The sequence below is a fragment of the Sceloporus occidentalis genome, unplaced genomic scaffold (assembly GCF_023333645.1).
Source record: "Sceloporus occidentalis isolate IW3139 unplaced genomic scaffold, rSceOcc1.0.p SCAF_9, whole genome shotgun sequence".
Lineage (NCBI taxonomy): Eukaryota > Metazoa > Chordata > Lepidosauria > Squamata > Phrynosomatidae > Sceloporus > Sceloporus occidentalis.
This window is the reverse complement of record NW_028316989.1, coordinates 26,024,564-26,042,500: the sequence shown is the minus strand read 5'-3', so window position 1 is coordinate 26,042,500 and position 17,937 is coordinate 26,024,564. Positions and strand designations below refer to the sequence as shown.

At 45.9% G+C, this 17,937-nt stretch overlaps 1 protein-coding gene across 7 annotated transcripts in view; it reads left to right on the top strand.

Annotated features, from left to right (window-relative positions):
• The window catches only part of LOC149307085 (E3 ubiquitin-protein ligase NEDD4-like), a 62,854-nt gene that overhangs the window by 15,143 nt on the left and 29,774 nt on the right, over window positions 1-17,937 (top strand). For 4 of the 7 annotated variants that reach the window (XM_089538003.1, XM_089538000.1, XM_089537998.1 and 1 more), the window contains 2 exons: window positions 16,210-16,260; window positions 17,035-17,096. Coding sequence is in view for 3 of the 7 variants with exons in the window: in XM_089538000.1 (XP_089394126.1) it covers window positions 16,210-16,260; window positions 17,035-17,096 (113 nt within the window). In the remaining 4 variants the exon portion in view is untranslated. Of the gene's footprint in view, window positions 1-1,385; window positions 2,832-16,209; window positions 16,261-17,015; window positions 17,097-17,937 lie in introns of those variants that run through there. The other 3 variants (XM_089537997.1, XM_089538001.1, XM_089537999.1) reach the window with 3 other exon arrangements.

The following is a 17,937-nucleotide window of genomic DNA, read 5'->3' as shown; positions in this document are numbered from 1 at the left end:
GTGTGTGTGTACACACACACACACACAGATGTGTATGTACACATATAAATACGGCTTCACACTTTTGTCAGTAACACTATAAGTGTGTGTGTGTGGATATTCTGCACTTTCCTTGCCAATTATTATTATTATTATTATTATTAGACCTTGGCATCACCATGGGAGAGGTGCAGATTCCATGTATTCCTTCATAGCAGAAGGGGGTTGGATTGGATGGTCCTTGAGGGTCCCTTCTAGCATTTCTTGTTGAGGCTGGGCTTTTTTCCCCTTTTGTGTGTGTGCCTTCAGGTTTTTTTAAGCATAGGAATGTTCTTTATACCTCTGCCAAACTTCCTTTTGAGTTTGAAATGCAAAGTAATTAGCGTAATTATTCGCCTTGTCTTTTATTGTCATTCAGAGAAATCTGTGAAAAATATTTAGCTGGCTGCTGAAAGGGAGAGAAGAAATCACCCTTTGAAAGGGAGATTTGTGGAACCAATATTTTTTTAAAAAGTTCTCCTCAAGCTCTCAATTAACGAGGAGAAAAATATGAGTTTCTCCAATCACTAGTGAAAAGGATCCAAAGAGCCTCTCTCAATCTCTGCCCCAACCCAGGTCAGATGGTAATTTGGTGTAAGATATAGTCAGTCTGTCGATGTATGGTTAGAATGTGGCACAACAGTTTTACCCTCTTTGGGTAATGCTGGTTTCTTAGGGAAAGTCCTTGCTTTTATTTTGTTCTAGTTCGCCTTCTCACCCCACTCCCTTTCAAAAATGAGAGCTGTTTTTCTCAGTAGCTTTACTTGAAATGGACACGGTAACTGCTTTCATAACGCTCTCCAACTTTCAGGGTATACTTGCTCTTTTATTTATGTAGAGTACAGTCTTACCAGATTGCCGCTGTGTTTAATCTTTTAAAATTGAATCTTAGATTTGATAATTATGTGGAACTTCATTCCTCCCAACTTCCTGTAACTCTAAACTGCTGGGTAAAAATATGAGTGGCCGCACACTTTTAAAGAGAGCACAGACCCACATTCAGCCAGGGCAGCTGGAGGAATCTGTAGGAAGAACTGCCGTTGAGTTAATTTGCTGTGTAAAAACTTGGTCCATGTTAGCATAGGATTTAGACAAGGCTGCCAGTGTGAGCTTTAAAGGTCACTGGGAATCAAGTGCTTTGGAAGGGCTTCCCAGCAACACACACACACCCCGCCTGCTTGCCAGGCAGATCAGAATTGGTGGCGTGAGAAGGACGTGGTAATTTCTGGAAGCTTTGGGGCCACTTGCTACCTGTGCTTCTGGAGCTTATCCGAACAACACAAACTGCCTAAAGTAGCCCAGGCAGTGCTGCTCAGCTTCTCAAGAGGAAAAGCTCCTTGACCACCTCTCCGTGGAAATGAAGAGAAATGGCAAGGCAGCTGAGACTGCATTTTGCAACCCGAAGAAGCTGCGCTGACCCGTTACCTGAGATGCTTAGAGATGATTTAGACAAAGAGGATAGGCGAACGTTTTGTGGCAAGCCAGCTTCAAATGCGGCTGCCCCACAGGCTGCCCAAGGGGAGCGAAATCCCATACAGACCCTCCCAGGCTCTGTAATGCAGGAGTCAAACCGGCAGCCCCTTCTTTCCCAGAAGCCCAAGAGGAGTGCCTTGCTGAAGATTTCCTTACAGACCTCAAAAGGCTCACACCCTGTGCCTCCTGAAGACCAGGCGTCCTTTGGCTCTGAGAGGAAGGAAGGGGACTGGGGGAACAGGGCCGGTCTCTCTAACCAGCTCACAACCAGCAGCAATCTGACTGACACTGTGGCTGTTGGTGGGGTTCCCAGCAGCTTCTGGGCCTGTGCGAGAGGGGCTGACAGCAGTGCTGGCAGTGACTATGGGTCATGCGCAAGTACTACCACCAGCGATTGCGGGTCGTGTGGCGGTGGCAGCAGCGGCAGCCTTATCAGTGAGAGCAGCAGCTTCCCCTTCTCCCCCTCCAGAATTAGCTCCGCACTTCCTGGCAGTGTGACCAGTGGTGGCTCTGGTGGTCGAGGAGCTGCTTGCACCACAGTGCCCCACAGAAATGGAGCCACACGGGATTCTTCAGGCAGAAATGGTTTTGATCAAGGAGACTCGGAACACATGAAGCGGATGGCAAAGATGGCTGTGATGAGAGGTCAGAAGCTTCCCCTGCGGCGATGCTCATCGCTTGTCATTTTCCCAAGGAGCCCTTCAAACACCCCCCCAGTGTCTCCCACGCCACTCCCTTCCAATGAACATCCCCCTTGGATGTCTTTTAGTGAGCAAGTGCATGACAGAGACAAGGGGACACCCACAGGCTCCCTCTCCACTGTGCTAAACGGGTTTCGGCTTTCTAAGAGTGTCTGCCCTCCCAATGAGAGCAGAGACATTAAGCAGCTATGTTTGAACAGCAACTCATGGGGAAGGACCTGGGCCCTGCATGGCTCCAGTAGAGCCATGGGTGAGGAAATGCCAAATGGAGGCTCTTGCATTTCGTTTCACTTCTCCCCAGGGATGCCTGCCTCAGAGAGCGAACTTATGCCTGAGGCTAGCACTCCCACGGTTGCAATCTACTCACATTTAAGACTCTCCCCTGGAGCATCTCCTTGTTGGGTCCCAAGTGTGGAGGACTGGTTTCACGAAAGCCCCACAAGAAGACCGACTGAGCGAAGGAGCAAGACCCCTCATGGGTTCCACAGAAGCCTTTCATTGGGATCCTTCCAGGCACCCTTTTTATCTAGCTTGAAGTACAGTCCTGGGGCAGGAACATCTCATCTGCAGATCCAATTTGGATCTGAAAAGGAGGGGGAACAGGGGCACCATAATCAGCTCACAAGGGCAACTCTGGAGGTGAGTATTTGTCTCTCAAAGGAGGGACCTTTTGCATGTAATTCTGCTTGTCTGCTCTGAGGTGAGATCAAGTGGATTTACTCCAAAGGGATACATCTCCAAGCCTACTGAGCTCATTGATGACAGGAGAGGTGAAGCAGTTTCACGCTTTCTTGTCTTTCATAGAACATTTGGGGGACATGGTCAGATATGATTAGCATTGGCTGTCCACCGGAGCACAGAGCCTCCCTAAAGCAGAGAATGTATTATTATTATTATTATTATTAAAAATAAATAATATTATTATTAAATAAATTTTATTATTATGTATTGGCTTTATTGCTGTGATTGCTTATCACCATGATGCCAGATCTGTTATCTGCAGACTAAGCACTGAAGCAATAATTCTCTCTGCTTCTGTATATGCATCTAAAACATTAGGTTGGCTGTTTTCAGCCACGTAGAGACTAGTGGAGCATCTGAACCTGCTATCCTCTTTCCTAGAAATGGGAAAACCCTGGAAATTTCAGCCAAACATACAGCTTTTTATATCCTGCTCATCAGTCTTGATTGCGTTTACTTGACTAAATGGTTAGAGTATTATTATTAAATTGAAATCCAACAGGGTTTTGTTGTCAGGCCAGCTAGCCCTGGTTCAGGAAAAGCCTTTGTTGTTACAGGGAAAATATTTCCTGCTTGCTGTAAGAAGGCTTGGTTATGGCTGAAAGGGCAGCTTCTCTAATAATGGGAAGACCCTTTAATGCCATCAGATCACATATTAGGGTAACCACTGTTCTCAGATGCACCTTAATATCTCTTGTGTAGGTTCGGTGAATCAGGGTACAAAAAGAATAAATTTTAAGCCATGTTTGGTGACTGTGTTTTCCTTAAGTCAAAGTTTAGGGACAGCCATGTCTGAAAAGTAGCCTTCCGTTAACCCATTTTGTTTAAACATACGTGGCATCTCTAATTATAGTGCAGCATTGTGATTCATTTTAAAATTAACAGCCCTGGAAATACTTTCTTGACTCCAGTTAGTCTGGCCTAGTGCAACAATATGCTGAGTCTCAGTTCAAATTTAACAAGATGATATTGGAGTCACATTTAGTAACGTCAGCTATCTGGGCCTAGCTGTCATGAAATTAAATTCATGCTTGACTTTCAAGCTCCAGAAACCGTAGCAGTGTGAAGGTCCTCTGTGACTGCTTTCTCTCGGTACCAGCCACTTGTTTTTGGCTGCTGGGGGTTATACTTTTCTGTTCTCTGTAGTCCACAGTCTTTTGGGGAGGTGTCTGTGTAACTTTGTGAGAAGCCGTAACCCTAGTAAGAAGTTCTGGACCTTTGATTTGAGGCATAGGGATGAGGAGCTGGCCCTTGTAGCCATAGCAGCACTCCCTTGGTTGAAACTAGCCACTAGGCTGGGTATTCTGGGCATGGCCCAAGGGAGATGCACCATCTCCTCTCAGGGTTCATCTTGAAGCACCAAGCACTGGAGGTCCTGGAAGCTGGAAGCCAGAGTGTTATATTTGGGGGGGGGGGGAGTCAGGTGATAAGCTTTCCTCCCCTCCCCAGCCCACCTCACCCCAGGTCCCTTGGATGCCCACTGAGAAGTCCTCAAGTGCCACCTAGTACAGCTCATTAGAAGAGAATGGCTGCTTTTGAAGTGCCATGGACGAGTATGTAGGTGTGTTTGCCTTCCCATAGCAGTCTAGCTAGATGCCACCTGCCCCATGTCTTCCAGGAGATCCAATGTAAAGGTCCTGGAGGGTTTGGGGATACACCCAGTCTAGCTGTTTCCTCCTGGCTTTTGCAGATGGGAGAACACCCTGCAGTGAAGTGGTCCAGTTTCAGACACAAACCTGCAATGTAAGATGAGTGCATTCAAAGCATGGATTGCCTAGGTTTGTTGATACATGGCTCACCAAGTTGCGTGTGTAAATGGGGATTGGGCTGCTAAAGCCATTTTGTAAAGGTATTACAGTGCTCCCGCCCAGGTTGCCAGTATTGAAGGGGGAAAATCAGGGAGAACCTGTGAAGAGTCAGACCCTGAAGCTGGAAGTTATTAGGCAAGACTAGTTGGTCGAGTTAGGCAATCAGTCCTGCCTTTTCTTTGGTGCAAACTGTATAAGTCATACCTCTGGATTTGTGAAAGCTGTTAAAAATTCTTACAGGCATGAAGAAAAGGTGTTTGCTTTCTACTGCCCAAAAGTTGGATCAAACTAAATCACAGCATGCTTTCCTGCTAAGTGCTGCTGTGGAGCATGCCTTGATTGATGGGTTGTGTAGCATTTTGTGAGCTGTGGTTAAACAGAACTAAATAGACTTGTGAGGCAAAACCAATGCAGCAGGGAAGAGAGGATCCATACTGGTGCAGGTGCTCACTACGAGGGTTTTGGTGGTGCTTCCTCTGTGGTGGCCCCTGCCTCAGCAGAAGCATCCATGTGTCTCAGAGCCTGTTCTAAAAAGACATAGCTGGTATCTTCCTGGAGTTTGCAGGGAGACACCAGTTAAACAAGAAAGCACACTTGGGATGGTTAACCACTGAGTGTCTTTCAGTAAACCTGGGAAGATTTTGAGCAGTTGTCAAGCGTGTGTCATTCCTCCCACTGCCCCGAATGTGGATGACTGCTGGCCTCACTTTTGCAGAGTAACTAGGCATGCTGCACTCTCAGTCTTCTGTGGCAAACATGGAGAGGTAGTGCCTGATGTTAGGAGTGCTTGGGCTGGCTAGCTGGTAATACAAAAGGTGATAGCTGTTTTGCCTATTTGTTAACCAGCCCCACACACCCCTGCCTGCACTTTCGAAGCAGTGGTGTTTCTTAGTTGGACTCAGTTTCCAAGGCAGCAGATCTGGAGGGGAGTTGGGAGTTCCAGCTCGCCTCTGCTGGCATGGGAGGCCCGCTGTGGGCTGGGCTGGGAGACTGCTCCTGTCCCCTGAATGTCTACTGTGGCCTTGTTTATCCTGCCTCCTGACTGGGCTTCCTGCTTTGCGTGTCTAATTTAAACTAGCGTCTCCTTGGCAAACGGACACAACTTTTGTTGGAGCCCTTCCAGTGACATACCAAGCGCTCTTGACTGGGTTTGCCATGTTGCTCCGTGATCGGGGCCCATTCCACCCTTTTGCCCTCAGGTTCCTTCTTGCTGTAAGCTTGGAAAAGAGGGCCAGGTGGGGTTCCATCATCCTTGTAGGTAAACTCCATCACACTGTTTTTCATGGCTTACGCCTCACACTAGTAGTCTACTCTGGTTAGAGGGAATAAAACACTAGTTTTGTTGAGATACGTCTATCTTAGTGGAGCAGACAAAGTCAGTGGAAGATCATGCCTTGAACATGAAAAGGCTGATGGTATGTTTTACTGGGCACTTGGCTTTTCCATACTTCAGATTGGCAATACTGAGACCAGCATCAGTCTTCTCTTGAATAAAGGCCAGAGCAACATATAAACACTGGTAGTAAGAACTTTTTGAATTTATTTTGCTAGTTCTTGATGCACAGACTCTGCTCCAGCTACCAGTCATGGATTTAAAAGTTGACCCTGATTTTACCATTTAACAAATAATAATAATCTTAATACTGAAGAGAGCTGTGAAAATCTAGGAGAAGCTTGGGGAGAGGAAGGAGAGGAGATAGAAAGGGAGGAGGCCTTCTTAAACCTCTTTGCTAAAGATGGTGGGGCCTGTGGAGCCTTTAAGAAAAGTCCAGTCAGACATTTGACCTGAAACCCTTCTTCACAGATTCTCAAAGAGGCAGCTATGGCTCTATCAGACTCCTTTTTTCTTCTTTTGTGACTAATAGATTTATTTTAGTTTTAAGTTCCATTAATTAAAATCCACATCCAGAGAGTCTACACCATGGTTCTGCAGTAATGGATTGTAATCACTAGAACTGAATTCTCAAACAGATCTGTTGGTCTTAAAAGGCCAGCAAGACCCCTTTCTTTCCTCTCTTTTTATACTTCTTCATGGAGCAGTCCAGGGATTGCCATTGCACACTGGCAGTTGAGAGGTAACGAGTGTCTCTTTCACTGGAATTCGTAATATACTGATGAATGCGTCAGGTGGTGCGTGTGTTCATTATTCCCCTGAAAGTACCACTGAAACACAGCCAGTCTAAAAATGGACTGCTTGGCATGATAATTTTAGTAACTGGTGTAAAGATAGATAAAACTGCTCCACTTTTTTCAGCCTCATGCTTGTGACCTTGGAAGTAAGTAGGGCCAAGCCCTCCCTCCCATCCATCTCCCTTGGTCCAGGCCTCAGAGGTAGAGAAGACTGCTGGACCTCATCCCCATCCCCACCACCACTACCTTCTCCTTTTGTGTAGTGTCTTTTTAGATTGTAAGCCTGAGGGCAGGGAACCGTCTAATTAAAAAGATTGTATGTACAGCGCTGTGTAAATTTACAGTGCTTTATAAATAAAGGTTAATAATAATAATAAGGGCTGTGTTTAATGGAGCTTACTCCTAGGCAGATACACATTGGGTCTCAGACATAGAGCGCAGCCCCAGAAGTAAGTCTCACCAGCTTCATTGTGGTTTACTGCCGGTTGTCCTGTGGTGCAGCTGTCCTTGAAGAAAGAGACAAACTGCAGCCCTGTCCACTGAATGGATATTTTTGGATTCAGTAATGGCTTTATTGGAGGCTTTGGGGTCAGAAAGGGTCAACTGTATCTTGTATCATGAGCTGTCTTGAGATAGGCACCGGCCTTTCCGTAAGTGCGCCAGCTCTAACATCTTTAAGGATGAAGATGGAGTTTGGTTTCTTCCTGGTCGCAGTCAGTCAGAGTAAAATGGTAGCAGCACTCTAGAGTCCAGCTTGGCCTTACCTGACCAGTCTGAGGAGAGGCATGTCCTTCAGGCACATGTTTGACTAGGATCCCTTCTCTTTGTTCCAGAAAAGCAGCAACACAATCTCAAAGAAGCATACAAGGAGATGCCTATGCATATGCTGGTGTGTGTGTTTGTATGCGCACATTATGTGCTTTCTCCCATTTCAGCTAGAGCAGAAATCAAAGAGCGCACTGCAGAGAAACAGGAAAAACAGATGTACTGCACTTAAGAGTTTTGTGGAGTGGGGAAATTATCCCACCAAAAGCCATAAATCTTGCTGCTGAGGTTTCACCTGGAACATCAGGAGAGGAAGAACTAACAGATTTTACTTGACCTCATTGGTAGCTACTTCATTTCAGGGTGTTCAGCCTTTGGAAATCCTTAGAAGCTGGGGATCAGGCTGTCAGTGGAGTTTCTTCTTCTCCTATAAGAACTCTGTAAATGACGGCTGCTCCATTTTGGGGCGCGTTGTGGTTCAGAGGGCCAGAGAGCGAATGCAAGAGCGTCCCTCCTTCCCTGAGAAGGCCTGGCAAGCTTTGCTTGCTTCCAGATGGACAGTGAAAACCCACACAAGTTCAAAGAAGCATTTGGTCTCTGGTGTTCGTGTTTTCATTTTGTATGGCTACCTATTGGTTATGATGTTTTAGTAGGGAGCATTTGTTTCAACCTGGTATTTAAGTTTGGCCCGTTACAGATGGGCATAAAAGTACGTGCTCAGCACGTACTAGGGTTAGAAAGGGGCATCCCTTCCGGACGCCCCCAACTCTAGTACATGCTCAGCACGTACAAAATGGCGGCTCCCATTCCACACGGGGGCCGCCATTACAACATCACAGCTGCGCCGCCTCTAAACGGGGTGGCGCGGTTGTGATGTAGTGGGGCCGTGCAAGGGCACCTAGAGCGTCCCTTTCTTCAGCCCCGGAAGGAGGCAGGTGAAGGCCGCCCCAAACGGGCGATCTGTAACCTGCCTTTGAGTCTGGTTGGCCCCAGCAACAAGGAATGGCTTGCAGGTCAGGGAAGAGGCTGGCGGAGGGAAATTTTTATTATTATTATTATTATTATTATTATTATTATTATTAACCTTTATTTATAAAGCGCTGTAAATTTACACAGCGCTGTACATACAATCTTTTTAATTGGACGGTTCCCTGCCCTCAGGGTTACAATCTAAAAAGACACAACACAAAAGGAGAAGGGAGTGGTGGAGGAGAAGGGGCCTCTATAGTAGGATAATACATATAAAATACATAGCAATACAGGAAATGATTCAATAAAACAGACAACAAAAGAACATCAAATAGCAAGTGACAGTTATGCAATGCCTGGGAATGCTGCCCTGAACAGGATGGTCTTCAACTCCGTTTTGAAGCTGGTTAAAGAAGTGATGGCTCTTGTTCGCGGGGGAAGAAGGTTCCAGGAGTGAGGGGCAGCGAGTGAAAAGGGGCAAATCCGAGATGGGGCAGAGGAAATCCTGGGCTGGGACAGCCGATCTTGACTACCAGAATGGGGGGCCCTAGTGGGAAGGTGAGGAGAAATAAGGTCTCATAAGTAAGGAGGGGCCAGCCAATGGAGGGCTTTAAACGTCGACAGCAGGAGCTTATACTGAATGCGGAAAGGGAGGGGGAGCCAGTGAAGGGATGCCAACACAAGAGAGATATTGGGCGGATGTGATAATGCGTGCAGCTGAATGCTGGACAGAAGTTAAAGGACGGAGGTGAGAAAGAGGAAGCCCAGCCAGGAGGATGTTACAGTAATCAAGTCGTGAGACCACTAGGGCATGGACCAGGATCTTGGCAGTAGAGGCGGAGAGATATGGTCTAATTTTGGCAATATTGTATAAAAATACAGCGCTTTATAAATAAAAGTTAATAATAATAATAATAAAAAGAATCTACAAGCCTTGGCTGTGGTCTGGATCTGAGGGATACAAGACAGAGAAGAATCAAAGAGAAAACCAAGACTGCGGGCTTGCTGGACTGGTTGAATAGAAATGTTGTCCACAGAGACAGAAAAGGAGTGCTGAAGGGCGGACTTAGGAGGAAAGACAAGAAGCTCCATCTTGAACATGCTGAGCTTCAAACGCTGATGGCGCATCCACTGCGAGACAGCTGTGAGGCAAGATGAGACTTTCTGTTCAAGCCTTGGAGAAAGGTCAGGGGTGGAAAGATACAACTGGGTGTCATCGGCATACAGATGGTAGGAAAAACCAAAAGAGCTGATGAGTTTACCTAAGGACAGTGTGTAGAGAGAAAAGAGAAGGGGACCCAGAACAGAGCCCTGGGGAACTCCAACAGATAAGGGAACAGGAGATGAAGTCTGACCACCTGCAACCACTACAAAAGATCTGTCTGACAAAAAAGATCTAAACCAGTCGAGAACAGAGTCTGAGAACCCAAGGTCAGGGAGTATGTCAACTAGGAGACAGTGATCAACGGTGTCAAAGGCTGCAGACAAATCAAGAAGGATGAGAACAGAGTAAAGGCCATTAGCCTAGGCCTGTAAAAGGTCATTCGAGATCTTAGTGAGAGCTGTCTCTGTAGAATGCCTTGGGCGGAAACCAGATTGGAAGGGATCGAGGATGGAGTTGGCTTCAAGAAACTCAAGACAGCGAGAATAAACAACCCGTTCCAAAACTTTAGAAAGAAAGGGAAGAAGAGAAATCGGACGACAGCTAAACAAAGAGGAGGGGTCAAGAGAAGGTTTTTTTCAGAATTGGGGAAATGAGAGCATGTTTGAAGTCCGACGGGAAGGAGCCTGTAGAGAGAGAGAGAGAGACTGAAGATATGGAGATGCGAGGGCAGAAGAGAGGGAGCTATAGAATCATAGAATCATAGAATCGTAGAGTCGGAAGAGACCACTAGGGCCATCCAGTCCAACCCCCTGCCATGCAGGAAATCCAATTCAAAGCATCCCTGACAGATGGCCATCCAGCCTCTGTTTAAAGACCTCCAAGGAAGGAGACTCTATCACCCTCCGAGGGAGTGCATTCCACTGTCGAACAGCCCTTACTGTCAGGAAGTTCCTCCTAATGTTCAGGTGGAATCTCTTTTCCTGTAGCTTGCATCCATTGTTCCAGGTCCTGTTCTCTGGAGCAGCAGAAAACAAGCTTGCTCCCTCTTCAATATGACATCCTTTCAAATATTTAAACAGGGCTATCATATCACCTCTTAACCTTCTTTTCTCCAGGCTAAACATCCCCAGCTCCCTAAGTCGTTCCTCATAGGGCATGGTTTCCAGACCCTTCACCATTTTTGTCGCCCTCCTTTGGACACGCTCCAGTTTCTCAATGTCCTTTCTGAATTGTGGTGCCCAGAACTGGACACAATATTCTAGGTGGGGCCTGACCAGAGCAGAATACAGTGGCACTATTACTTCTCTTGATCTAGACACTATACTTCTATTGATGCAGCCTAAAATAGCATTGGCCTTTTTAGCTGCCGCATCACACTGTTCACTCATGTTCAACTTGTGGTCTACTTGGACTCCTAGATCCCTTTCACACGTAGTTTCATTCAGCCAGGTGTCACCCATCCTATATCTGTGCATTTTATTTTTCTGCCCTAAGTGCAATACCTTACGTTTCTCTGTGTTGAATTTCATTTTGTTAGCTTTGGCCCAGCTTTCTAGTCTATTCAGGTCATTTTGAATCTTGATCCTGTCCTCTGGGGTATTAGCTATTCCCCCTAATTTGGTGTCATCTGCAAATTTGATAAGTACAGTGCTACCTCGGGTTACGAATTTAATTCGTTCCGCGGCGCCGTTCGTAACCCGATACATTTCGCAACCCGAAAAGCCGCTGGAAAGCCGCTAGCCGCTAGCCGCGCTTTGAATTTCGCGCCGAAACGCGCCGAAAAGATTTTCGTAACCCGAAAAATCTTTCGTAACCCGGAACAGTTTTTTTAAATCTAACTTTTTCGTACCCCGGAAATTTCGTAACGCGGTGAATTCGTATCCTGGGGTACCACTGTATGCTCCCAATTCTGTCATCCAGGTCATTGATAAAGATGTTGAATAGTACTGGGCCCAGGACAGAGCCCTGTGGGACCCCACTGGTCACTTCTCTCCAGGATGAAAAGGAGCCATTGTTGAGCACCCTTTGGGTTCGGCCGGTCAACCAATTACAGATCCATTTAACAGTTTCTTTGTCTAGCCCACATTTTACAAGCTTGTTTGCAAGAATGTCATGGGAAACCTTGTCAAAGGCCTTACTGAAATCAAGATATACTATATCCACAGCATTCCCTTCATCTACCAAGCTGGTAATTTTATCAAAGAAAGAGATTAGGTTTGTCTGGCATGACTTGTTTCTCTGAAACCCATGTTGACTTTTTGTGATTATGGCATTGCCTTCTAGATGTTCACAGACTCTCTGTTTAACGATCTGCTCCAGAATCTTTCCTGGTATTGATGTCAGACTAACTGGACGATAATTGTTGGGATCCTCTTTTTTCCCCTTTTTGAAGATGGGGACAACATTTGCCCTCCTCCAGTCTGCTGGGACTTCTCCTGTTCTCCAGGAGTTTTCAAATATGATTGCCAATGGCTCCGATATTACTTTTGCCAGTTCTTTTAATACCCTTGGATGGAGTTCATCTGGTCCCGGAGACTTAAATTCATTTAGATTAACAAGGTGTTCCTCTACTATCTTTTTACTTATTGTGTGCTGAAATTCCCCTATTCTGTCCTCTGCTCCATTATCCTCAGGTTGAGCACCCTTTGCCTTTTCTGAGAAGACTGAGGCAAAGAAGGTGTTGAGTAATTCTGCCTTTTCTCTATCTCCTGTTAGCATTTTGCCATCTTCTCCACGCAGTGGCCCTACCGTTTCCTTCTTCTTCCTCTTGCTGCGGACATATCCAAAAAAGCCCTTTTTATTGTTCTTAACCTCTCTAGCAAGCCTGAGTTCATTCTGCGCTTTAGCTTTTCTGACTTTACTCCTACACATACCTGCTATTTCTTTGAATTCCTTTTTCGTGATTTCCCCTTTTTTCCATTTCTTATACATGTTCCGTTTCAAACTTAGCTCAGTTGAAAGTTCCTTAGTCATCCATCCTGGTTTCTTGAGACACCTCCCGTTTTTCTTTCTCACTGGAACTGTTTGAAATTGTGCCTTCAGTATCTCTTTTGAGAAACTCCCATCCATCCTGAACTCCTTTATCTTTTAGTATTTCTGACCATGGAATCGCCCTCAATACTACTCTAAGTTTACTGAAATTCGCTCTCCTAAAGTCTAGGATGCGTGTCTGACTCTGCCTGGCTTCTCCTTTCCACTGTATTACAAACTCCAGGAGAACATGGTCACTTCCACCTAAGGATCCCACCACTTGCACCCCATTAACCAAGTCATCCTTGTTGGTTAGGATCAGATCCAAAATAGCTGACCCCCTTGTTGCCTCTTCCACCTTTTGGACCATGAAATTGTCTTCCAGGCAAGTGAGGAATTTGCTAGGCCTTGAGGATTTTGCTGAGTTTGACTTCCAGCAAATATCAGGATAGTTGAAGTCGCCCATCACTACTACATCTCTCTTTTCTGACTGTGTGGTCATCTGTTCTAGAAAGATATCATCCAATTCCTCAGTCTGACTTGGGGGTCTGTAGTAGACTCCCACCGTAACATCCTTGTTGTTTCCCTCCCATTTGATTCTTATCCAGATGCTCTCCACCTGGCTTCCATGACTGATGTCCAGGATCTTGTAAATATCTCTGACATATAGTGCTATTCCTCCTCCTTTCCTGTTTGGCCTACTTCTCTTAAAAAGGTTATACCCCTCTATTTCCACATTCCAATCATGAGACTCATCCCACCAGGTTTCAGTGATGCCTATTATATAATATTTGCTTTGTTGTACTAGGAGTTCGAGTTCATCTTGCTTATTTCCCATGCTCTGTGCATTAGTGTAGAGACATCGCAGACCATGGTTCCCTTTTACTTGCTGCCTGTGCAAGTTTTTTTGCCTCCCACTGCTGGGTCCTTGCACTGTTTGCCTTGTTTCCTCTATGTCAGTTTGACTATTTTTGCCATCCCTTTCGCCTTCCTTAATATTGTCTGCCTTCCCCTCGGAACTCAGTTTAAAGCTCTCCTGATCAAGTTCTTGAGACTGTTGGCAAAAACATTTCTTCCAACTGGCGTGAGATGCAACCCGTCTGTTGCAAGAAGTCCCTCCTCATGGAACCGCAGCCCATGATCGAAGAATCCAAATCCTTCTCGGCGGCACCATCTGCGAAGCCAGTTGTTCACATCTGCTATTTTCCTCTCCCTTCCTGGACCATGCCCTTCAACTGGCAGAAGAGACGAGATGACAACCTGTACATCCATTCCTTTCAGCTTCCTACCAAGCGCCTCATAATCCCTTTTGATGTTCTGAATGCTGTGTCTTGCAGTATCATTAGTTCCCACGTGGACCAAAAGGAAGGGGTATTGGTCAGTAGGCTTAACCAGTCTTGTCAGCCTCTCTGTCACATCACGGATCTTTGCACCTGGAAGACAACACACCTCTCGAGACATCTTGTCAGGCCTACAAATCACTGCTTCTGTACCCCTCAGCAAGGAGTCCCCCACTACGACCACACGCCTCCTCTGAGGCTTAGCAGCGACTGTTCCCTCGGGTGGGACTCTCAGGCTCCCCTGTTCGTCCCTGAAGTCTGTCCATGCTGCTCTTCTTCATCCTCCTTGATAAGGGAAAGAGCTTCGAATCGATTCTCTAGCTGCAAGCTCCCCGAACAATTCCTTCTTGGCTTACTTCTCTTTGTGACATTCCTCCAGCTGTCTGCCTCCTCTGTTTGGCAAGTGACCTCTTCCACCCTAGCATCTTCCTCTGCGTGGTACTCATCCAAGATGGTTAGTTCTATTGTGTCCAGGAAATCCTCTTGTTCCCTAATATGCTGAAGTGTAGCTACTCTGGACTCCAGCTGCTGCACTTTCTCCTCCAAGAGTGCTACCAACTTGCACTTGGTGCATGTGAAGTTCTCCACTTCTGTAGGCAAGAAGAGAAACATCCCACAAGAGTTGCAGGTGACTGCAGCAGATCCCTCGTTGTCCATACTGCAAAGTCTTTAGTAATGAGTATAACAGTCAATCTACTGGGAATACTTCTTTAAAGGAATGTTCTGGCTGCTATCTTACACTTAAAGGGAAGGTTCTGTTTCAATATCTGATTCTAACCTGATGCCACTTGAGCAGAGTTGTTGAGTTAAAGAAAAGTAAAATCTCTGGAAGTTGGTATATAAAGCTAGTCTGCTAGCTCCGCCCCTTTGTGACTCACAGATGTGACTCACAGAAGCTCCTCCCCTTCAGCAACGAGCACACGGTCTCAAGCACACGGTCTCAAAATGGCTGCCAAGCAGCTCCTCTCCTTCTCCTCTCTCTGGCCGGACTGTTCTGGAAGGCTCTGGAAGTTGGTATATAAAGCTAGTCTGCTAGCTCCGCCCCTTTATGACTCACAGATGTGACTCACAGAAGCTCCTCCCCTTCAGCAACGAGCACACGGTCTCAAGCACACGGTCTCAAAATGGCTGCCAAGCAGCTCCTCTCCTTCTCCTCTCTCTGGCCGGACTGAAATTAGAAGACAAGTAGGAATTGGATCAAGAGGACAGGTTGCAGGTTTGGAAGAGTTCAGAAGTGTAGAGAGTTCATCCAAAGAAGCAGAAGGAAACACAGAAAATTTTTTAGGCGAGGGTGAAAGAAGATTATGAGCAGAAGAAGAATCAGGAGGGACTATCTCAGAGCGAATAGTGGTGATCTTTGATATGAAATAATTAGCAAAGTCATTAGGAGAGAATGATGAAGAGACAGGAGGAGAGGGAGGTTTAAGCAAAGTGTTGAAGGTGGAGAATAATTGCTGCGGGCGCCTCTCATTGGCGGAGATCAGTGATTTGTAATAAGTTTGTTTAGCCATAGAGATGGCGTGTGAGAAGGACGAAAGAACAAATTTGAAGTGGATAAAGTCAGCCCACTGTTTGGACTTTCTCCAAAGACGTTCAGCTGCTCTAGGGCAGGACCGGAGAAACTTGATAATGGGGGTAAGCCAGGGCTGAGGCCTCGTCTTGGAGGAAGAAGTTGTTAATGCAGTTGTTAATCGCTTTGATTGGGGAAAACAAAAAGTGGCATTTAACAATGTGGAAACAATACAACAGTAGAAAGGTTGTTTCTGGTTTGGGGGGCTTTTGAGAGAAAATTCCCCACAGAGCTTGGAAAGGTTATTTTTTGGACTCCAACTCCAAAATGCCCAGGACAGCATGGCCACAGGCAAGGTTGTGCTGCCCTTTCCAAAGCCCTGTTCAATTCAGATCCAGGTTGAGGGACTGTATCTCCCAGTATGAGCTTTCCCATGTGTGAAGATCTCCTGGAGGAGGAGGAGGAGGAGGAAGAGGTGCTAGTAGTAGTTGTCCTTCCCCAAGCCCTGTCCTTGCCTTGGAGCCGGCCAGAACCAATTTCCCTCTGTGCCTAAAGCCCCCTCACTCTTCCAGGCAGCGGGTGGCCTTCGCTGTGCGCAGACTTTTTTTCTTGGAGTGGTTTTCGCTGTGCAAGTAACCTTTCTGTGGCCATGTACCATTAATGCTTTTTCTCTTCCCAGACCAGAGATGACTTTCTCGGCCAGGTAGATGTGCCTGTCTGTCATCTGCCGGTTTGTATTGCTCTAAAACTCTTTTTTGTGGGGTGAGGGAAGGTTGGAGAATCATGTTATGCTCTCAGTTTAAAATACTTGCCTCCCTTTATGTTATTTACTCTGTTTTCTGAGGAGACTTGTGGGAAGTAGATACAGTGGATGGATGGTATTGTTGTCATTATCCTTAATTTTATTTTTCCCCCGCCTTTCCCCCACAATTGGGATTTAAGACAATTTACATATTATGATATAATTAAATATTAATAATTGAAAATCTAAATAGAGTCAATATTGAAAGAGAAACTAGGAACTATATTAAAACAGTTTTAAACATGCACTTTTAATTGATGTTTAAGAATTAGTAAGGATGGTACAGTTTAAAACAATGCAGTGCCCTCTTAACAGCCCTTTCCTTAGCCTATCTGAATGATGGTGGTGGTGGTGGTGAGGATGATGGAGCCTTTTGAAGTAGCATCAGCAGGTAAACAGAGTTTGGCCATCTTGTGTACTTCCAAGTGGCTGGGCATTCTGAACTGCATTAGAAAACAATTTTCATGTGTTTTGGACTAGGAAAAGCTCCCCTTTTACGTTTGCAGTGGTTTGGAACAAACTTGCTCCTTAAAAATTGGCTTATGGGTGGTGAGGGAGAGGGGCTCTAGTTGTTCTTGTAGCTTTCTGAGAAAGTGCCTTAAGAAAAGAGTAGTGCTTCATGTTGTGTCTTGGGCACATGAGGAAAATACCTGTGTTTTGGGTTTCCCCCTTCCAAAACCCAGAACTCCTGTTTCATTCCAGACAGAGGATCCAGCAAGAGAGAGACCATACACATTCAAGGATTTCCTTCTTCATCCAAGGAGGTTAGTAAACTCTGAATGTTCTTGTCTACCCTGAAGCTTTCCAGGGATATTCTCTTCTGTTTTAACTGGGAAAGTCTTTGCTCTTCAGTTGCAGAGTGAATTGGGGAGGGTGCAACTAGGGCCAACTGGGGCCTAGACCGGACCAGTCTGGGAGAAGGAGGGGCAGCATTAGCTCTTCTGGACACGTCTATGGACAGCCATGTTTACCAAGGAATCAATGTGGCTTCTGCCAAGGGGCACCCTAACTTTTTACAGTACTTTCAGAGAGTGAACCAGCAGGTGGGTGGGACTTGTATTATTATTATTATTATTATTATTATTATTATTATTTATGGTATTTATACCCTGCTCTTCAGCCATAAAGGCTCTAGACATTGTTCCCTTTTGACATTGTCTTGCACCAATTGTTCCTGAGCAAAGAGTGCGTTTATGGAATGAGAGGAGAGGCCTCTCATGGATTGGTGCCAGCTTAAAATACAAAAAGGGGAGAAATGGACTCTGTTGAGAACTGTGGTTCTAAACCCATCCCTACATTATCTGGAATTCAGAGTGAGCTGCTTGGGAGCCACGTTTGCTGGCAATACACATGGCTGGGGATGATTAAAATAAAAAGTGGCAGGAGGATGCTGTAACAGGATCCCTCGAGCTGTGTGTGTGTGTTTGGGGAATGGTCAACCAGATGGCAAGCATGATTCAGCACCAGCAAGCGTGAAGTGATGTGCATTGAGACGCAGGCTCCTCACTTTGCTTAGGCACTGATGGGCTTAGTACTGGTGCTGAGTGACCAGAATGGGGCTCTTGGGTTGTTGGTGGACAATTAGATAAAAATGTTGATTCCCTC